This window comes from Diceros bicornis, chromosome 2, assembly GCF_020826845.1.
Source record: "Diceros bicornis minor isolate mBicDic1 chromosome 2, mDicBic1.mat.cur, whole genome shotgun sequence".
Classification (NCBI taxonomy): Eukaryota; Metazoa; Chordata; class Mammalia; order Perissodactyla; family Rhinocerotidae; genus Diceros; species Diceros bicornis.
The window spans coordinates 29,105,204-29,124,286 of NC_080741.1; the positions used below are offsets into that span (position 1 = coordinate 29,105,204).

At 42.6% G+C, this 19,083-nt stretch overlaps 1 protein-coding gene across 2 annotated transcripts in view; it reads left to right on the plus strand.

Moving 5' to 3' along the window:
- Nucleotides 1-713: 713 nt before the first annotated feature.
- NR1D2 (nuclear receptor subfamily 1 group D member 2) overlaps nucleotides 714-19,083 on the plus strand; it is a 77,363-nt gene continuing 58,993 nt past the window's right edge. Inside the window, exons 1-6 of one of the 2 annotated variants that reach the window (XM_058553867.1) lie at nucleotides 714-977; nucleotides 9,169-9,435; nucleotides 10,325-10,413; nucleotides 12,906-13,050; nucleotides 14,828-15,450; nucleotides 17,734-17,919. In XM_058553867.1, coding sequence (XP_058409850.1) covers nucleotides 962-977; nucleotides 9,169-9,435; nucleotides 10,325-10,413; nucleotides 12,906-13,050; nucleotides 14,828-15,450; nucleotides 17,734-17,919 — 1,326 coding nt within the window. In that variant the 5' untranslated portion in view covers nucleotides 714-961. The remainder of the gene's footprint in view (nucleotides 978-9,168; nucleotides 9,436-10,324; nucleotides 10,414-12,905; nucleotides 13,051-14,827; nucleotides 15,451-17,733; nucleotides 17,920-19,083) is intronic. The other variant, XM_058553866.1, reaches the window with a different exon arrangement.

A 19,083-nucleotide genomic window follows, 5' to 3' on the forward strand; every position in this document is an offset into this window, starting at 1 on the left:
GCACAAATCTTAAGTGAGCATTCACTAAGTTTGGACACATGCATACACCTGTCTACACCTTAAATTTGAGACGCTTAAGGGATATCAAGGGGGCATAATCAAATGGGCTGTAGAACCTACAGAGGAGAGGTCTCGGTTTGAAACGTAAATTTGGCAATCACCAGAAACATGTCTATTTAAGCCGTGGCATTGGAGGAAATCCCCCAGGGGGTGTAGAGGGAAGAGAAATGGGCGGTGCCCTCAGAGTCCAGCGTTTAGTCTGTCGGGTGCGAGAGCAGGACCTGTCTGGAGGTCAAGGGTTGACCTAGCCCAGGGCCCTGAAAAGCCGGTCTGCTAGGCGCCACAAGGCGGTCCTTGGTAACCATCCGAGGTGACCTGAGGTGTCACTAGGTGGAGGGGGCTCCTAGCCCGAGGCGAGGAGGTCGGCCAGGAGGAGGAGGAGGAGGGGAAAGAGGAGAAAGAATATAAGGAAGAGAGAGATGGGGAAGAGGAGGGGAGAGGGGACAAGGAAAGAAAAGAGAAGCGGCGGGAGGAAGGGGGAGGGGAGGGGAGGAGAGGGAAGAGGAGGGGAGCGCCGGGGAGGGGGCGGAGCCGCCGCAGCGGCCAGCCGAGGGGCGGGCGGAGGGAGGGGGGGGTGTGTGTGCGCGGGTCACATGGTCGCGGCTGCCCTGCCCGTCAGCCGCCCTCGCCGCCGCGGTGCGCTGGCTGCAGGAAGCCGCCGCGCCGCCGCTTTTGTTGTCAGGGACCCAGCGAGGAGCGCCACTCGCCGGCCGCCGCCGCCGCCCTCTCTCACTGCAGCCCGCTCTCCGGCCGCGGGGCCCGGGCGCCCCGCCCGCCCTGCCCATGAGGGGGCCCCGCGACCACCGCTGCCGCCTGCCCGGGGCAGCGCGGCGCTGAGGCGGCGGCGGCGCGGCGCCCTCTGCGGGAAGCGGGCGGCCTCGGCCCCCTCCCCGAGGGCACCATGGAGGTGAATGCGGGTAAGAGCCGGACTGCGGCGGGTTGGGGGCGCGGCGAGGGGGCGCGCGGAGCCCTCCGGGGCTGTTCGAGGGGTGGCCGCGGGGGGTATCCCCACGGCCGGGGCGGTGGGTGGGCTACCGCACGCTGCGTATCCCCTTCGGGCTCGGTTCCCGTCGCCCCCCGGGCCGCCCTCCCGACTCCCCGCAACGCCGCAGCGCGGCCCGCCGGCGCCGGCCCGGCCCCCCCTCACATGGCCCGGCCGCGCGAGCCACGTGCGCGCTGTGTTTACGTTCGGCGGCGCGCGGGCGCCGGTTGGCTGGGCGGGCGCGTGACGCGGCATTACATAATGGGCGCTGAGGCGGCGGCAGCGGGCGGGGACACGTGAGGCCTCTCGGCTCCGTGACCCACATTCCCCGGGGCCGCAGGGACACGTGGGGGTGGTTGCGCGCGCGCGCGCGCGCGGTGGCTGGGAGCGCCGCAACCTCCCGCGAGGCCCCGCCCCTTTGGAACACTCTGCGCTGTGACGTGGACGCGATTCCTTCCTCCCCCGCGGGGTTGCACACTGCGGAGGAGGCCGCGCGTGCGCGTGCCGGGAACCCCGCGGCCGGGTGGCCCTGAGGCGGTTGTGGACGCCGCAGTGCACCGTCCGCGCGGTGGCCTCGACGTGGGGAGCCGGGGCCCGGCGGATTGACCAGCCGCAGACCTTGCGGCTGCTGAGGAAGAAGTGCGGCGCGAGGGCGCGCCTCGGGCGAAGGAGGTGTCTCGGGGAAGGCGCGGGGCTTCCCCCACGCGAGAGCCGAGAAGGAGCTCTGAGGAGCTTAGCTCCCGAGCAGCGCCTGGCAGACGGGGCAACAACAGCACTTGTTATGCTGCTGCCTCGCTGTTTACGAAAAATATGGTTTTCTCTAGGGCGAGTCCTGTCTTACACACCTGGTCATAAGAACGGCTCAAAAATCCCCTCGGGCTGGGAGCCTTACTGTAAACGGGTCACGCCCATAGCTAATCAGCAGCTCGCGTCTGGTCAGGATGACTCAGTGATCCTAAGTGACCTCCAGACTTTATATAAGATTGGTTGGTCTTCATTTCAGTCAGTTGTTTTAAACCAATGGGTCGCTGACCTTTCCTGACCCTGATTCGCAGAATTTGGCTTTATAAACCTTTTTCTTGTTACATTTCCTGTTGAAATGCCACAGAACAATACGTGCTCCCTTTTCCCCTTTTGACTGCCCCCAAACAAATGGTGGCCCTTATACCGAAAGCCAGTGAGATTACAGAAGAAACCAGTTTTTATTTTTAAGGTTATTAGATGCTCTAAAAACCACGCGTTGATAACAAATATGTTGTGAATTTTCCACCAGCTGTAAAAAAGTTATTTTTCTGTGTTTTAATTACCTGTGGGCCTGCTTAACCTTTGAGGATATTTTAGAAAATTGAGTAACTCTATCATGGAATTAAACTTTTGATAAGAAGTTAGAGATGATCAAGTTTAACCACTTCTAACCCAGCCTTTAGCATGAATGAATTCTTCAGCTTTGCGACCTCATAAGGTGGGCTGGCTCAGGTGGTTAGCAAGTTTTTCTCTGGTTTGAATCTCCTGGAACATTTTCACTGATCTTAATTTTGCCTTTTGGAGCTACGAATTATAAACCTTCCTCTGGGTGACTGTTGAAACCCCCTCCTGCTCCCCCCCCCCCATTGCCAGTTCTTATCCCTTGGTCCTTCCTCAGTGTTGTTTTTTGTGATCGTCATGTTTGTTGCCCTTTTGGGATGTAGCACCCGGAGGTGAACAGGCTCCTGCGGGCGTGGTTGGACAGTTACCAAGTTCCAAGTTTTGGATTCTGCTGCAAATGAATTCTCTGGCAGGCTTAGCTTTTGTGGCATATTGCTTTGCTGATTCACAGTAACCTTGCAGTCAGCTAGGACTTTTTCATGTGAACTATTTTGAAGCTAGGTTTCATTCATTGTGCAGATAATGATAATTGTTTGACCTGAGCTGTAGGAATTTGCAATTATCTTTCTTAAATTTTCTCTTATTCCTTTTGGCGCCAATTTCAAGCTGTCACAAGCTGTTTCCCAGTATGTTAGCAATTTGTGCCTGTCTGTCAGAGGGAGCTTTGATAAGCATTCACTTTAACTTTCTTCAGATTGTTGTGAACGTTGACCAGGGTGGGGCCAAATTCAGTACTGTGTGGCACACCTTTGGGTTGATATCATTGTATCAGTCAGTACACATTCAACCAGTGACTATTTCATCCAGCTATCCTGTAATTCATGACACGTATTTCAACCCTCTCCATGACTTAGACCGATGTGAAATAGTGAAGTGGTGGAAATTCTCTATAAATTTTTGTCACAAATGGATTTTGATTGAGTATATCAGGTTCTTTAAAGTAAATAACTCTTTGCACAAACTTCATAACATGGATGTAATTCACATTTTAAAAATTAGGCAAACATTCCCACATAGTTCATTCTTGTCTTTACAAATCTGTATCCTACTGTATTTCTCCAAACTTGTTGGAAAGAAAACATCAGAGGGAGGTAAGGGGAAAGAAAGCTTTACTTGGAGAGAGACACAGCAAGGTAATGGGAAGAATCAGAAGTGAAGTAGGAGATTGCTTGACTGGTCAATGGGGTTAAGGGGTTCAGAAGGTAGCATGAAAATAAGGAACCTACAGAGAAACCTTTAGGTCCATATGACATTCAAGATTGAAGGAAAGAACACGTAGGGAGGGTTAGTTGTGTGTGAACCATTCTGATTGCACTCTTCCAGTGTAACGATGGAATAACCAACAGTATCTGTTGAGCATTTACTGTGTGCCAAGCCCTTACATGTGTTACTACTTTGATACCTCACATTAATTCTATGAAGGAAAGTACTGTTGTCACCATTTGAAGATGAGGGGCTAAGTCAATTGAAGTTAAGTAACTTACCCAGGCAAGTGGTAGAGCCGGAGTTTGAATCCACCAAGTCCACTTGGGGGAGCAGAAACTACTGCTATGCTAGAATAGGTTTAAGCCTACATAACATTTGAAGGTATATGCACAATTTTCTGGTCCTGTCTTCTTGAGGGTGAAGGAGATACTGTATAGATGCACTCAGTTTGCAGTGGCGTAGGGTCATAGCTGGTGGAAAAGGGCAGATGTCAACAGAGCCTCCCAATTTCATCATTCTTTTTTAATCTTGTTGTTATTCATTCTGTTTTTCTCTGGACACTAGATTACACTTGCCCTCCCAGCCCCCTTCCAGCAATTTACATGGAGACAAAAACACTATTTTACAAAATAGGACCTATTCGTTTTTTGTCACCCTATTGTTTGTTTTCTTAAATAATTTCTTACATGGTACATCATTTAGTAATTCACATATTCTTCAAGACCCCACTTATTGTTACCTTGGCTGTGTTTGCCCCTCTTGCTCTCTGCTCTCTTTAGTGGTCTTGTGTGATCCTCAGCAGTTCACAGTAATTCCTGTGAAATGTTGCTCACATTGCGCTGGAATGAGTGGTTAACATAGCTGTTTTCCCAGTTGGCCTGTAAGGCTTTTTAGGGAAGGGACCATGCTGTTCTTTGGAATCCTGACACTCAGGACACAGTTGGAAGTTTAGTGCTTCAGTTAGATCTACTGTACCACCCTGTGAGTAGAAATTGTTAATAACCTGCTTCTTTTTTTTTTTTTTTTGCTGAGGAAGTACCTGCTCCGAGCTAACATCTATTGCCAATCCTCTCCTCCCCCCCTCCAAAGCTCCAGTAGATAGTTGTATGTCATAGTTGCACATCCTTCTAGTTGCTGTATGTGGGACGAGGTCTCAGCGTGGCCGGAGAAGCGGTGCGTCGGTGTGTGCCCGGGGTCCGAACCCGGGCCGCCAGCAGCGGAGCGCGCGCGCTTAACTGCTAAGCCACGGGGCCGGCCCTTAATAACCTGCTTCTAAAATGAGAAAACTAAAGCTTCTTGATGGTAAAAATGTTTAGTTCTAAGTACAGTCGTGACTTGCAACTCAGGCATACTTTCCAGGATGGTGGGCAGTGGGAGTGGGAGGATTCTGATGATGGGCAAGCCTAGAATTAGGATAAGAAAACCCTGACATATGCAGGGACAGTAAGTGCTTCCTAGCAGTACAAAATTGGATATTGACTTCTGGCTTGTCTGAAGTTGACCACTGGGTTAGCCCTAGCCTGGGAACCTGGCCCAGCTCCAGGGTCCCTTTGACTAAAAATAGAGAAGACTCTGCTTCAGCTAGTTTTAGCCTGAGGCCTCTAAGAAGTACATTCTGCCTGTTTCTGGAGGTGTTGGGACTTGCTGGTTCGGGGATTTTACCTTTGTTGCTTTATCATCAAAAACAGTGTGTGCAAAAAGCAGTTTAATAATCACTTTTATGAAGATCATTTCATTTCAATCTTGTAATAACTCTGACAGATATTCCCATTTTATAGAAGATGCCTCAGTTTTAGAGAGATTGAAAGTGACTTGCTTGTCCAGGTCTTCTCAGTAAGAAATAGTAGTCTGTACTCTGGAATTAGACAGCCTTAACTTTCAACCCTGCTCTGCCACTTAGTCGCCGTGTTACTTGACCTCTCTGAGTTCTGAGTTTCTCGTCTGTAAAATGGAATAATGGAAGTTAATTCACAGGGTCTCTTTGAGGATGAAATGTGATGTGAAATTGTGTCATTTTATTCTTGGCATTCAGTAGGTACTTGGTGACTTGTAGTTTTCACTTCCCATTCTTCATTAGGTTGAGGTGCTACTGGATGGACTCCTTACTTTCTAGGAAATTAAAATTTAATCCATTTGTGTTGCTAACCATAATGTTGGTAGCATTGGTGTCTGGTAGCAAGAGTGGATGCTGAGACAACTAAACCTGTTGAAGGTCTTGCTAGGAGAATCTAGCTGCTTCTAGATGGGTCATCTCTGATTCGGGGCTGCCTGGCATATGCTTATTGTAAATGATTGTTGAACTCCTTGAAGATAGGAATTGGATCTTATCTGGATTGATAATTGCCCAGTAATTTTTCTTAGGTTTTTTTGGAGCTTTTGCAGAGGAAGCTGCATTTTGGGTAATTAAGTACAGTATTTTGCTTTACCAGTCAGTACTTTAAACCAGTTCTTAAGCCATCTGGATAGCTCTGATTTCTGAAAAGTTTATTTCTAAGTTGAAGTAGTCAGAAGACCTTGTGAACATCATGGCTGACTCAAATGCTTAGGAAAGTCTTATGTCTAAGGAAAACCGTCACTTTCTCATCTTTTATCCTCTTGAGACATTAGGAAGTGAATTTAGTACCTAAGGTAGTACTTTAGAAAAGGCAAATAGCTGTGAGACCTTCCTTTGGGAGTTTATTGAGAACTAAGGGTAATACTTTTCTTTGTTTCCTATTCTGAGTGGAGACTTGTGTGGAAAAAAGTAGCAGTTTACAAACACCTGGAATTTTCTGATGTGAACTTCAGATCTCTAAAGTTTTCTAAAAACAAGCGGCACAATGGTTTTACCCAGTAACATGATATTAAATAGGCTTCCAGGTTAAAATTGTTTGTCTTTGGATTCACAGCTTATTACGAGTATTCAGGCAGTTATGTCAATGAAAACATCAACCTTTAAAACTATGGGCTACTTTGTGTTTGAATTGACTGATCGTAGCCATTCTTGAACTTCAGTGTGCAAAGAAGGGAACTTGTTAAAAATGTGCATTCCTGAGGGTGCCTTCCCTAGTTTGAGCAGGGCCTTGGAAACATGTATTTTGAAAAAGCACCAGGTATTTCTGATGATATACATTTTATATAATCTCTCAGGATCATGAGAATAAACTCAAAGTTAGGAAGCTTTTTCTCCTTGTGTTTGGAGTTTTAGGAGCTTTTAGATTTTAAATTCAGTGGTAGATGAAATTCGTATTGCTGAATTACCCTTGATTGCTTTTTTTTCCATTGAGCACAGATGAGGTAGTTGGCTTGTGGCAGTGATTCTCAAACTTCGCTGTGCATCAGAATCACCAAGAGGGTGATCCAAGTGTCTGATTCAGTAGATGTGGAGTGGGGCCTGAGAATCTGCATTTCTAACAGATATCCAGGTGATGCTGAAGCCCCTGGTCCAGGGACCACACTTTGAGAATGGGCTGGTTTAAGGTCCACATTGCAGGACAAATATTAATCACAGAGCTCTGGCTTCACTCTGGGCAGGTGATAAGCACATGCCAAGAGAGCATTTGGGAAGTGGGTCAGACTGTAAAAAGAGCAGATTCACACCTCCAGCCTCAAGACTGATGCCAGGTATATGCTTAATGAAGGGAAGAGTGGATGGAGTTTTCCACATTATTTATATTTTTTGTCTTTAAAACTCAAGTGTATTTAGTTGCATTCATGCATACTAATTTTGTGTATCATGAACATTGTTGTGTTTTTCTTGGCATAGTAGGCACTTGTGTTAACTTCTCCTCTGGGTTGTAATCAAGCTCCTTGAGAATTGTTGTGCTTTATTTCTCCGGGGTTTCCCAGCCTGGATATTTATAATTGGTGCTCGAGTAAGTATCTGGTACCTAATTTCTACATGACAGAATAAAAGAGACTTAAAATTCCTCTGCATGGTTCTTCTTCCCTGTAAATGGAAATGTCTTTCTGGTCTTTGGAATTATTTTGGCCTCAGCATTTTGCTGTGTGTATTTAAATAACTTATAAAGTGTGGCTCTTTTCTAGAAAGAAGATTGGGACATTATTTCCCTTTGGCAGAGGAAGTTTTCATTTCAGAGTGAATACTTCAATTGCAGTTGTTACTTGGGGAATGGGCAAAATTCTCCACTTACTACTTAGTATAATCATCGAGATTGTTGTCAGAAATGCCCTGTTTTACTTGACTTCGTGGTAATGTTTTATACTGCTTGGGATGTGTCCATGTTATTAGATGTGGGCTTCACAAAGGCAGAGAAGTAGGTCTTAAAAAGTGTTTATGGCAGGTTTATTACCTGTAAAGCATATGCAGAGTATTAAGAGACACTGTGCACCTGGGTGCTTATGGTCTAGTTGAGAAATAGATAGAAACAGGCAAACAATAGGTTTAAATAAGAGTTCAGGACAGTGATAGAAGAGAGGTAATTAACCTTTGTATCTGATGCACATTGAAAAAGCCAATAAATGTATGTTGATGGAAGGAAGAGGAAAAGAAACCACAGTCAACCTTGGCAGACAAGATGAGAATTACTTGTTTGGCCTGGGATTTTGAAAAATAGTTTATTTGGCCATGAAGTTACTCTTGCAACATTTTATCTCTTTGAGGGAGAAGTTTGAAATTATTCCCTGATAATAATTTTAAATGCTGTTTCTTAACCTGGGAGGTTTGCAATCTCTAAGAGGTCAAGGCCAGTTTTCAGAGGGGTTGTGGAGATTATATTGCTGAAGTTGTGAATGCTGTTTTGAGAGTAGCTCTGTGAAGAGGGAATTAGCTTCAGCCTTAATGTTATTCTCTTATAGCATGTGTTCTTCTTTCCAGCCTCTTTAACATTTATTGTAAATAGAAACTCAGAAGATTAAGCAATGAGTCAGAATTCCTTAAGAGCTGCTTAGAGATAAGTGTGTCTGCAAGTCCAGTGGCAGAACTAGGTGGAGAAGGGGAGTGTGGAGCTGGGCTTTAGTGGATAGTCATAGAAGTCTTCAGGGAGCATCAAAACAGAAAGATTCTGGGAGCAGCCATTCAAGGGTCCCCATTTGGAAATAAATTACTTTATCCAAAGTTCCAGATGTTACCTCTGTTCTTGATTAACCTGTGTTTTAGCCAAGTGCTGGGGGAGGCAAATGATGAACTCATTGTTTCTAGGATTGTGTCATGTAAAGGTATAGTGCAGGAGACAGAGGGGACCAGACCCAGATTTCTTCATGGCTAAAACAATTTGTTTACTCTAAGCTATGTAGTCACTCAGGAAAATTTTTCATTCTTTTTAGGAAAAGATTGGAAAATGAAAAGCTTTAGGTTTGGATCTGTATGTGCTCAAAATAATGAGCCAGTGAGAGCCTTCTCACTTCTTAAATCAGTAGGAATTGTATGTGCTTTGAACTTTGTGGAAGCAGGAAGAATAGTAGGAAATAAGGAATTAAGTAACCTTTTTCTTTTGGGGTAAGCAGACATTTAATCAGTAGTCTTTTTCTAAAGTTAGTGACTTGACTGTTCAGATTTTCAAAAATAGAAGGTAAATATTGTGTATCTAATTATCTGATTCCTTTCTCTTTTCTAGGAGGTGTGATTGCCTATATCAGTTCTTCCAGCTCAGCCTCTAGCCCTGCCTCTTGTCACAGTGAGGGTTCTGAGAATAGTTTCCAGTCCTCCTCCTCTTCTGTTCCATCTTCTCCAAATAGCTCTAATTCTGATAGCAATGGTAATCCCAAAAATGGTGATCTCTCCAATATTGAAGGCATCCTGAAGAATGATCGACTAGGTTGTTCTATGAAAACAAGCAAATTGAGTGCACCTGGGATGACAAAGAGTCATAGTGGAGTGACAAGTAAGTTACTTTAGTTTTCTAAAGGTTGGTGCCATTAATTGCAGGTGGGGCTTATTTGATCAACTTTTTATTTAGGGGACCATTACATTTTTGGGTATAATTTTCACTCCCTTCTGGGTAATCCTAGTTCTGTAGTTAGGTGAAAAATCAGTGATGATTTTAGAAGTTACAGCCTGGGGGCTGTCATAATTGATTCTTGCCTCAGGGCAAGATGTGTGGTTATGTACTCTGCCTGACCACCATATTTTCACAGTTACCTTTCTTCTGGACTCCTAGTACTGAATCTGGTTTCTAGATCAGAGTACTTACTCGTTGGAAGTTGGAGCTAGGAACATGTGAGATTAGGAAACAAAGCAGGATTGGGATAACTAAAAGAGTAGTGAGATTTGGACTCCTGAGTGAGTGTGGAGGTAAGACGGGCTGGTGTAGGGGAGGATCTGGAAGGAATGGGGCCTCTCCAGTGCCTGTAGGTGAACTAACTGAGTATCTGTACCGCAGCCTGTGGAGACATCCATTTGCACCTTTTCTTAATGGACTTCTCTGCCAAACTGAATTCTTATCCAGAAGATTGTTTTCTTAGTTCTGGTTACATATCTGATGTAACTCTGGATTTACAAAATTCCAGTAGATGTTTAAATTCATCAGGAAAGGAAAAAACCAGCTCTCTCAGATATTTTTGGCAGTCCCATAAACTGTTTTTAAAAGGAAACTATGATTTCTTTTGATTTGTTAATTTGGTGTAAAGATTTTTCTTTTACATTATAAAAGTAGATTTGTATCTTTTTAAAGTACTTACAAGTTGAACAAGATAAAATATTTAATTGGAAAGAAAACAAACAGTTGAAGTTTTTCTTCCAGCTTTTCACTTTTGTGTCTGTTTGTGCCTTAGAATTTAGTGGCATGGTTCTACTGTGTAAAGTCTGTGGGGATGTGGCATCAGGATTCCACTATGGAGTTCATGCTTGTGAAGGCTGTAAGGTAAAGCATGCTTTTGTTTCTTTAAGCTATTGATTTTGGGATTAAAGAAGTTGAAGTTAGGTTTGCCATTTTCCACAATTGATAATCTGGGAGGAGGAGAAAAGTCAGCTGCTCCTCTTAAAGTTTTAAGCATTTTATGTAGTATAGAAACATAATTTGTTTGGAAAAATACATTTTTAATTAGGTGGAAATATTTCTTTTTTCTTGAATATTTTGATCAAAATAAATTTGCTGTCTCACTCAAACATAATTATGATGTGAAACCAAGTGCACAAATGCTTATATTCTAATGTGTCAGGCGCTGTTCTAGGTGGTGGGGAAACAGCAGGGAGCAAAATGGACAAGACATTACTGCCTTGTTGGAACTTAGTTTAAACCAAATTTTGAATAGATCTCATCAGGTACTTTGTCATTCTGACATATCAAGTATTAGAAGTTGGGAATAATTCCTAGATACTGTAAAAATGTGGTATCTTCAGAAGTAATGCCATGTGAGTAAAAGAATATTAAATATACATCGGGTACTTGGGGAAGCTCATTTTATTTGTAAGTATAGCTGAATATTTTTTAGTTAGAGTGTTGGTCAGATAATTCCAGGTGGGATAGTCTACTATATCTCCTACTTATATCCAGGGGATCTCTTTTTCTTCAATCTGGCATAATCCTTTCTCCTGAGTATCAAAAATTAGCGTGGCCAAGACACATGCTCTTGCTGTTCTCTGACTAAAAGCCAGAAGCAAGAATCCACTTTGGCAGGATAGCAGGGTGAACAAGATAGTGAATATGCATGATGAAAGAAGAAATCTTTTCCAGGGTGGTTCTGAATGAGTCGTGAGTTTGATAGCTCTTAATGTCTGGGTCACTTCGAAAGACTAGTCAGTATTTTATATAAATGTAGCACTTTTCTGCTGTTTAAAAAAACCTATAAATACTGTCTTTTTGTTTTGTTTTGTTTTTTACAAAAATGTGAAGTAATTGCGGGGCAAGCATCATTCTCACTTTACAGCCAGAGAAACAAAAGTACAAGTAAAGGAACCTAATTGTATATTCTTTTTTTTTTTTTAATAATTTATTTATTTATTTTCCCCCCAAAGCCCCAGTAGATAGTTGTACGTCATAGCTGCACATCCTTCTAGTTGCTGTACGTGGGACGCGGCCTCAGCTGCACATCCTTCTAGTTGCTGTATGTGGGACGCGGCCTCAGCTGCACATCCTTCTAGTTGCTGTATGTAGGATGCGGCCTCAGCATGGCCGGAGAAGCGGTGCGTTGGTGCGGGCCCCGGGATCCGAACCCGGGCTTCCAGCAGCGGAGCGCGTACACTTAACCGCTAAGCCATGGGGCCAGCCCATGTATATTCTTGATAAATACACATAATTGTTCTATACCTTCTTAAAGATGTGCCTAGCTCAGATATTGTAGTGTCCAAGTATAGTATTGTAGTAATAAAGTATAAAAATATTGTAACCCACAGTTATCAATATAGATTCATGAAATGTGTGGTTATGATATTCAAGGAAAATGCAGTTAAATAATTTTGGTAGTCATATTCTTGACTTTTCTGTTCTCCCTGGAAACATTAAGCTGGAGAGCTTTGAAGACCTATCACGGACCATGTACGTAAATTGTGTAGTAAAGGCAGTTATTTGTAGCCATCTAGCAGGGAACTGTTTTTCCTTGGATCATTAGTTGGTCTCTGGGTGTGTGGTGTGACACCTGTTGCTGAGAAGAAGCCAGGAACATCTGGCACATCTAAGTAGTCCTTGCTGATGTCAGCAGGTAAGACCAAGTTCTGCTAGCGTGATCCTTAGTTCTAGTGACGCATTTAAAAAATCAGTCATTCATATTTCAAGGGTTCTGGGATTTGTATGTGATTAAAGTATGAGCTGGGAAAATGTGACTGCAGGCAGGGGCTGGTAACAGGGTCAAGTGTAGTACAAGGGATGCTTTGGCAAGCACCAAGATTCTCCAAAGGGAAGAAGAGTTTTGTCTGGCTAGTAAGGGTAGGTGTTACTGATACTGGTAAGAATCCAGTCAAATTCTATGTATCAATATTATATTTCCCGGGGCTGGCCCCATGGCTTAGCAGTTAAGTGCGCGTGCTCCGCTACTGGTGGCCCGGGTTCGGATCCCGAGTGCACACCGACGCACTGCTTCTCCGGCCATGCTGAGGCCACGTCCCACGTACAGCAACTAGAAGGATGTGCAACTATGACAAACAACTATCTACTGGGGCTTTGGGGGAATAAAGGAGGAGGATTGGCAATAGATGTTAGCTTAGAGCCGGTCTTCCTCAGCAAAAAGAGGAGGATTAGCATGGATGTTAGCTCAGGGCTGATCTTCCTCACAAAAAATTATATTTCCCTTTGTTCTAAGCCAGAATTATTTCCCAGGTAGCTAATAATATACCGGATAGTTAGTCGTGGGGGTAATGCTTATAAGGAGTTCATCCGGATGTTTTTAAATGGATAAGTACATCTTCCTTTGTTCTTAGGGTTTCTTTCGGAGAAGCATTCAGCAAAATATCCAGTACAAGAAGTGCCTGAAGAATGAAAACTGTTCTATAATGAGAATGAATAGGAACAGATGTCAGCAGTGTCGCTTCAAAAAGTGTCTGTCTGTTGGAATGTCGAGAGATGGTATGTTCCCAGTTTAAAGAGTGCTCTTTCTTAAAGCATGTGGAGCTTGGCTTTTATTCCACAGCATAAACCAGAGCTGTAAGCCAGTTACCAATGGCCCTCTTGTGCTTAGGGTGGAGCAGATTTTAGAAAACACTTTTTGATGCCTTGTAGGATGCCAAATTCATTAAAGTCAATTTTTAGCATCATCACCCCAGAAACAACTTTGTCTCACTTCTTTTTTTGTTGCTTCTTGTAAAAAGACCCGTTTTTTTCCTATACAATTCGAATACTTTTTTTTTTCTTAAAAAAAGATTTAGTTTTTCTTGATATAAGAATTCTTGGCTCTTTCTCCTTAATTTCTTGGCATTGCTGAGGAACTCATTTCTTCTTATGTGAATTATCTCTATCACTTTTTCAGCCCTGAGATGATAATATGCTTTTAGGGCACAGATTCTGAATATGTCAAAAGGAGATACAAAATTGAAAGAAACTTGAAGAGTCTGGAGTGGAAGTGATCCATTCCCATGGAAAATAAAAGTTGTGGTAATTTGCAGGACTATTAGTATTATCTATGGATGACGTCGCTGAAAGATTTGACTCTTCCATTGTGCTTAGGGAAATCATTTTTGGATAGTATGTCTGTTCTCAGTAACATAACAGGAGTATGAGGTTTTCAGAAGGATTAATTTAGTAGAGTTAATTAAGAAGTGCTAAGAATGAACCCCATATTTATCTAGGGAAGGGTCATTTTAAGCAAACGCTTAGGTTACTCTAACATCTTACCAACACAGAAATACAGTATAAGGAGCTTCTTGAAAAACAGATTTCAGCAGTTGATGTTTTGGATTTTCAATTGCCTGAAATTTTTTTGATAACACTAGAACTACTAATCCAAAGTTGATGGATATTGTGATTGCTCCAAAAGAATAAAAATGGCAATCATTTGTGAAGGAGGGGGTAGAGGTAGTGTGAGACATGATAAAATTATTTGTCTGTGATAGTGATAATGTCAGAGGCTACGATTAGATTAGAAAGGCTTTCTTGCTGGGTGGGTATATGGAATTTTTATTATCTTTGTATAAATATTAGACTAGAAAGAACCTTTTCTTTCCCTCAGGGATAAGGATGTTGGAGACGGGACACATTCTAAGACCAGCCTCTAAAATAATGGAGGGTTAACGATTTCATTTTTATTTATTTCATTGATTTTAGTTAAAATCCAGCAGGTTTATTTTCCAGTAACTGCATTTCTATTGACCGTGGGTTTTTTTTTTTTTTCTTTTTTTAAGAAGCCGGAAAAGGAGCAAACAGATCATTTAATAGTAGGGTCTTGAGAATAAAGTTACAAAAATGAATTGACAAAGGTTAGAGGTTCAGGGAGTGATTCTACCTACTAAGTTGCATTAACATTAACGGATGTGGGTGGCTGAATCCTATGTGCCTTAAGAACAGAGCCTTCAGCCTTGTTAAAAAGGTGCTATGTAGTAATTCTGGTCTGCCTCAAACTGTGATTTTCATTAGTTAATTTCATATTTTTTTCTTATAAAATACCAAAGAGAGATCTTTTCCTTAGGTTTGTTTTGGGAGAAAAATGGAAAATTCTCTCCCCCTCCCACTTCCTATGATACATGAAAAACATAACCAGTAAGTTTAGAATAATGTGGGCCACAGACATACAGATATTCTTTACTTTTATGACTAGAGGCCATAGGTATCAGAGGTAATTTTGTATTATTCTTTTATATAAACAGGTTTTATTTAGAATATAAATGTTAAATATCTTTTTCTTCAATAGCTGTTCGGTTTGGTCGTATTCCTAAGCGTGAAAAACAGAGGATGCTAATTGAAATGCAAAGTGCGATGAAGACCATGATGAACAGCCAGTTCAGTGGTCATTTGCAGAATGACACGTTAGTAGAACATCATGAACAGACAGCCTTACCGGCCCAGGAACAGCTGCGACCTAAGCCCCAGCTGGAGCAAGAAAACATCAAAAGCTCTTCTCCCTCTTCTGATTTTGCAAAGGAAGAAGTGATTGGCATGGTGACCAGAGCGCACAAGGATACCTTTATGTATAATCAAGAGCAGCGGGAAAACTCAGCAGAGACCATGCAGGCCCAGAGAGAACGGATTCCCAAGAACATGGAGCAATATAATTTAAATCATGACCATTGTGGTGGTGGGCTTAGCAGCCATTTTCCTTGTAATGAGAGCCAGCAGCATCTCAGTGGACAGTACAAAGGGAGGAACCTAATGCATTACCCAAATGGGCATGCCATTTGTATGGCAAGTGGACATTGTATGAACTTCTCCGATGCTTATACTCAAAGAGTATGTGATAGAGTTTCGATAGATGGATTTTCTCAGAATGAGAACAAGAATAGTTACCTGTGCAACACTGGAGGGAGAATGCATCTGGTATAGTGAAATCAATTTTTTGCTCACCTTGTATCAAGGAAAGCTTTGGAAGTTTCCTTTATTTGGGGGATGTACCATCTTCAGGGGCTGGGGGGAGGGTGTCAGAAAACCTAAGATGTATAGAATCAATTTTGTACAGTATTTAGGTCAAATACTTTTAATAGACATTATTTGTTGCATGACCTAATTTCACACAGAGCTAGGTACAAGCATGTGATTTGATTGATACTATGATTGGGATTTGGATTTTATGAAAAATGTATAGCATGCAGAATTGGTCCTTTAATTCTTAGAAATCTCTTTCAAAATTTAAGCATTCTGATTAATCGCTACCTTACTAGCTTTGGAATTTTCTCAAAGGACTGATCTTTTAGCTTGCCACAGTCAGTAATACTTTGATTTCTATGGAAAGAGTTTTCTTTAACCATTATAATGCAAAAAGGTCTTTGGATGTAGAACATGGATATTTGATTGAGAATTTAGGAGTATTTTAACTTAATAGGCTAGGTTCTAAGGATTTTCTCAGACTTTATGAGATGAGTTAATGTTATTCATATCATTCAAGTTTTTTTTTTCTGTGAGGAGATCAGCCCTGTGTAACATCTGCCAATCCTCCTGTTTTTTTTTGCTGAGGAAGACTGGCCCTGGGCTAACATCCGTGCCCATCTTCCTCCACTTTATATGGGGATGCTGCTACAGCATGGCTTGCCAAGCAGTGCGTCGGTGCGTGCCCGGGATCCGAACTGGCAAACCCCGGGCCGCCGCAGCGGAGCGCGAGCACTTAACCGCTTGTGCCACCGGGACAGCCCCCAAGTTTTTTTTTTTTTTCATCAAATACAACAGTCTACCTGAAAGTTCAGTGTTTATATTCAGCCAAAATTTCATCAAAAACAGCAGTACTGCACCATTTCCAGTTTAAACCATGAGGTCCTTTGATAGTGCTTGGTATTTTCCACAGCCAGTTAATTAAAGTTTTCTTTTTTTATTTTCAAAATAATTGACCCCAATTCTAGAGTTAGGTTTTTTTTGTCACTTGGAGGTATTTAATTCCATGGATCTGAAAGGTGACCTTATATTTTATTAGACTTAGTGGCTGCTTTAAGGAGAGAAAAATCTGTAAGCATTTAGATTCTAATTTTGTGATATTCTCCCTGGTTATAGAATCATCCCATTCCTGGATCTCCTATGGATTTAATGAAAATTTAAAGGCTGATTTTACTAATAGAGTATGCAGTGCATGTTTCATAATCTATTTAGTGTTCTTATACCTTCTTTGGCTTCCTTTTTTTTTTCCTCCCTAATCCTCATTGAGACAGTACATCTTTCTCTCCAGTCATTGTTTGCTAATTGAACAAGTGGAGGTCAGTAGTCACACCATTGCTTATGAAATAAATGGTTAGGGCCGGCCCCGTGGCTTAGTGGTTAAGTGCGCGCGCTCCGCTACTGGCGGCCCGGGTTTGGATCCCGGGCGCGCACCGACGCACTGCTTCTCCAGCCATGCTGAGGCCGCGTCCCACGTACAGCAACTAGAAGGAAGTGCAACTATGACATACAACTATCTACTGGGGCTTTGGGGAAAAAAAAGGAGGCGGATTGGCAATAGATGTTAGCTCAGAGCCAGTCTTCCTCAGCAAAAAGAGGAGGATCGGCATGGATATTAGCTCAGGGCTGATCTTCCTCACAAAAAAAAAAAAATAAATGGTTAGTAACCATTTTAAAAAAGTGAGATATGTCACTGTCTTTTCCTCTTTGAAATTACAACATTGTAATTGTGCCTATTTAGGAAAAAGTGAGTTTTGATATATTAAATAAATGTGGGCTTGGGTTCTAGGCCTGTGACTTGTAGCTGAATTTGGGTAAGTCACTAAACCTCTTAGAGCCTCATTTCCTCGTGTAAGACATGGTAATTATAATATCTAGTGTAACTAACTAATAGGGTTGAGAATCATGTATGAATTTGTTTGAAAACCATAAAACCAGCATAAGGTCGCAGCAGTGTTACAAAATAAACTCTTAAACCTGTGCAACTGGTTTTTGAAATAGCTTGTTATAAATCTCATTTTCCTTAGGCTACCTATGATAATAAGTTAATTGCTATTTAAATTAGGTTGCCGTGAGGCTATCATAAGGGGAGTAGCAAATGGAGAAAATGCTAATGTCAGTAGATTTTACTTGTGCTGAGAGTTATTTTCACATTTGAGTTTCCAATGATTGAGATGCCACTTTTGAAATTTCTTTACTACTTCTCACAATTTAAGAGTTTTTCTGTTTTGTGCGTACTAGGTTTGTCCAATGAGTAAGTCTCCATATGTGGATCCTCATAAATCGGGACATGAAATCTGGGAAGAATTTTCGATGAGCTTTACCCCAGCAGTGAAAGAAGTGGTGGAGTTTGCAAAGCGTATTCCTGGATTCAGAGATCTCTCTCAGCATGACCAGGTCAACCTTTTAAAGGCTGGGACTTTTGAGGTAGGTTTTATTTATCCTGAATGTTGATGCAGGGTACCATAGTATTTTATTTTCATACACATTTTCATTCTTTTCTAAATAAGTATTTATAGTCCAGAGACTGAAACTTCCAACAAAAGAAGGACCATCTTAGGATCTTGGGAAGAGACTAGGTAAATCCAAAGTGACTTAGGACTTGAAATATAGATGTCTATATTCCCCAGCATGCCAACTCCAAGTTCTAGTATTGCTTTCAGGTGTGGATTTGGCGGGTTCTGCAGAGTGTTAGACATCTACTGAAAGCCTAGCCTGGTGTTTCCTATTTTCAGTACAGGGTACAAAGGGTAAGTAGAATGTGTTTTTTGTCTTTTAGGAGATTGTAGAATATTTTGAGGATGTATCAGACATCTCTTAGATGCCTCCTCAGATCCTCTCGGCTTCACTTCACTCCAGAATCCTTGGTTATTTTTTCTACTCCAGCTTCTTCTGCTGTGATGCATTCTGCTGGGCTTGGGGCAGCCACTGTTGCCAACTTTAGTGGGACACAGACAGTGCCTCTCCTTGTGCTTAGTTAGGTGCCTCTTACCTGTCTGCCCCAGGGCTTCCCTGTTGCTGCTGTGGTATGAGAAGCCTCAGGACTTGCTCGGAGCTCACTTATGCATAATTTGGAAATTATACAAGCGTGGGTGGGAAGTTGATGTCTGGTGGCCCAAATCTTTGATCAGTGGGGGAAGGGAACCAGGGGATATATTTTCACTTTTCCCTGGCCGGTGTCACAAGGTTGAGCTCTCAGTTACTCTTGATATCACGTGGTTGCCAGCTGAGTAATAACATCCTCTAATATTTGCTCTTCTTTACTTCCCTGTCTCATTTCCTTTTTCCTACTCCTGTTTTCACGTGTGCCAGTGCACATCTCACATAACCTTTTGTCTTAGGCTCTGTTTTCTAGGGCACCTGGAGACTAGAGAAGAAGCCATATTCATAAGTAAAATAGCTATGGTATAATTCAAAAGTAACACCTATAGATTAGGATTTTCAGTTTAAAGGAAAACTTTAGGCTTAAGTTTTAAAGCCAGAAGGGATGTCAGTGATGAAGTTCAGTTTACCCTTTTTTTTTCGTGAGGAAGATCAGCCCTGAGCTAACATCCATGCCAATACTCCTCTTTTCGTTGAGGAAGACTGGCC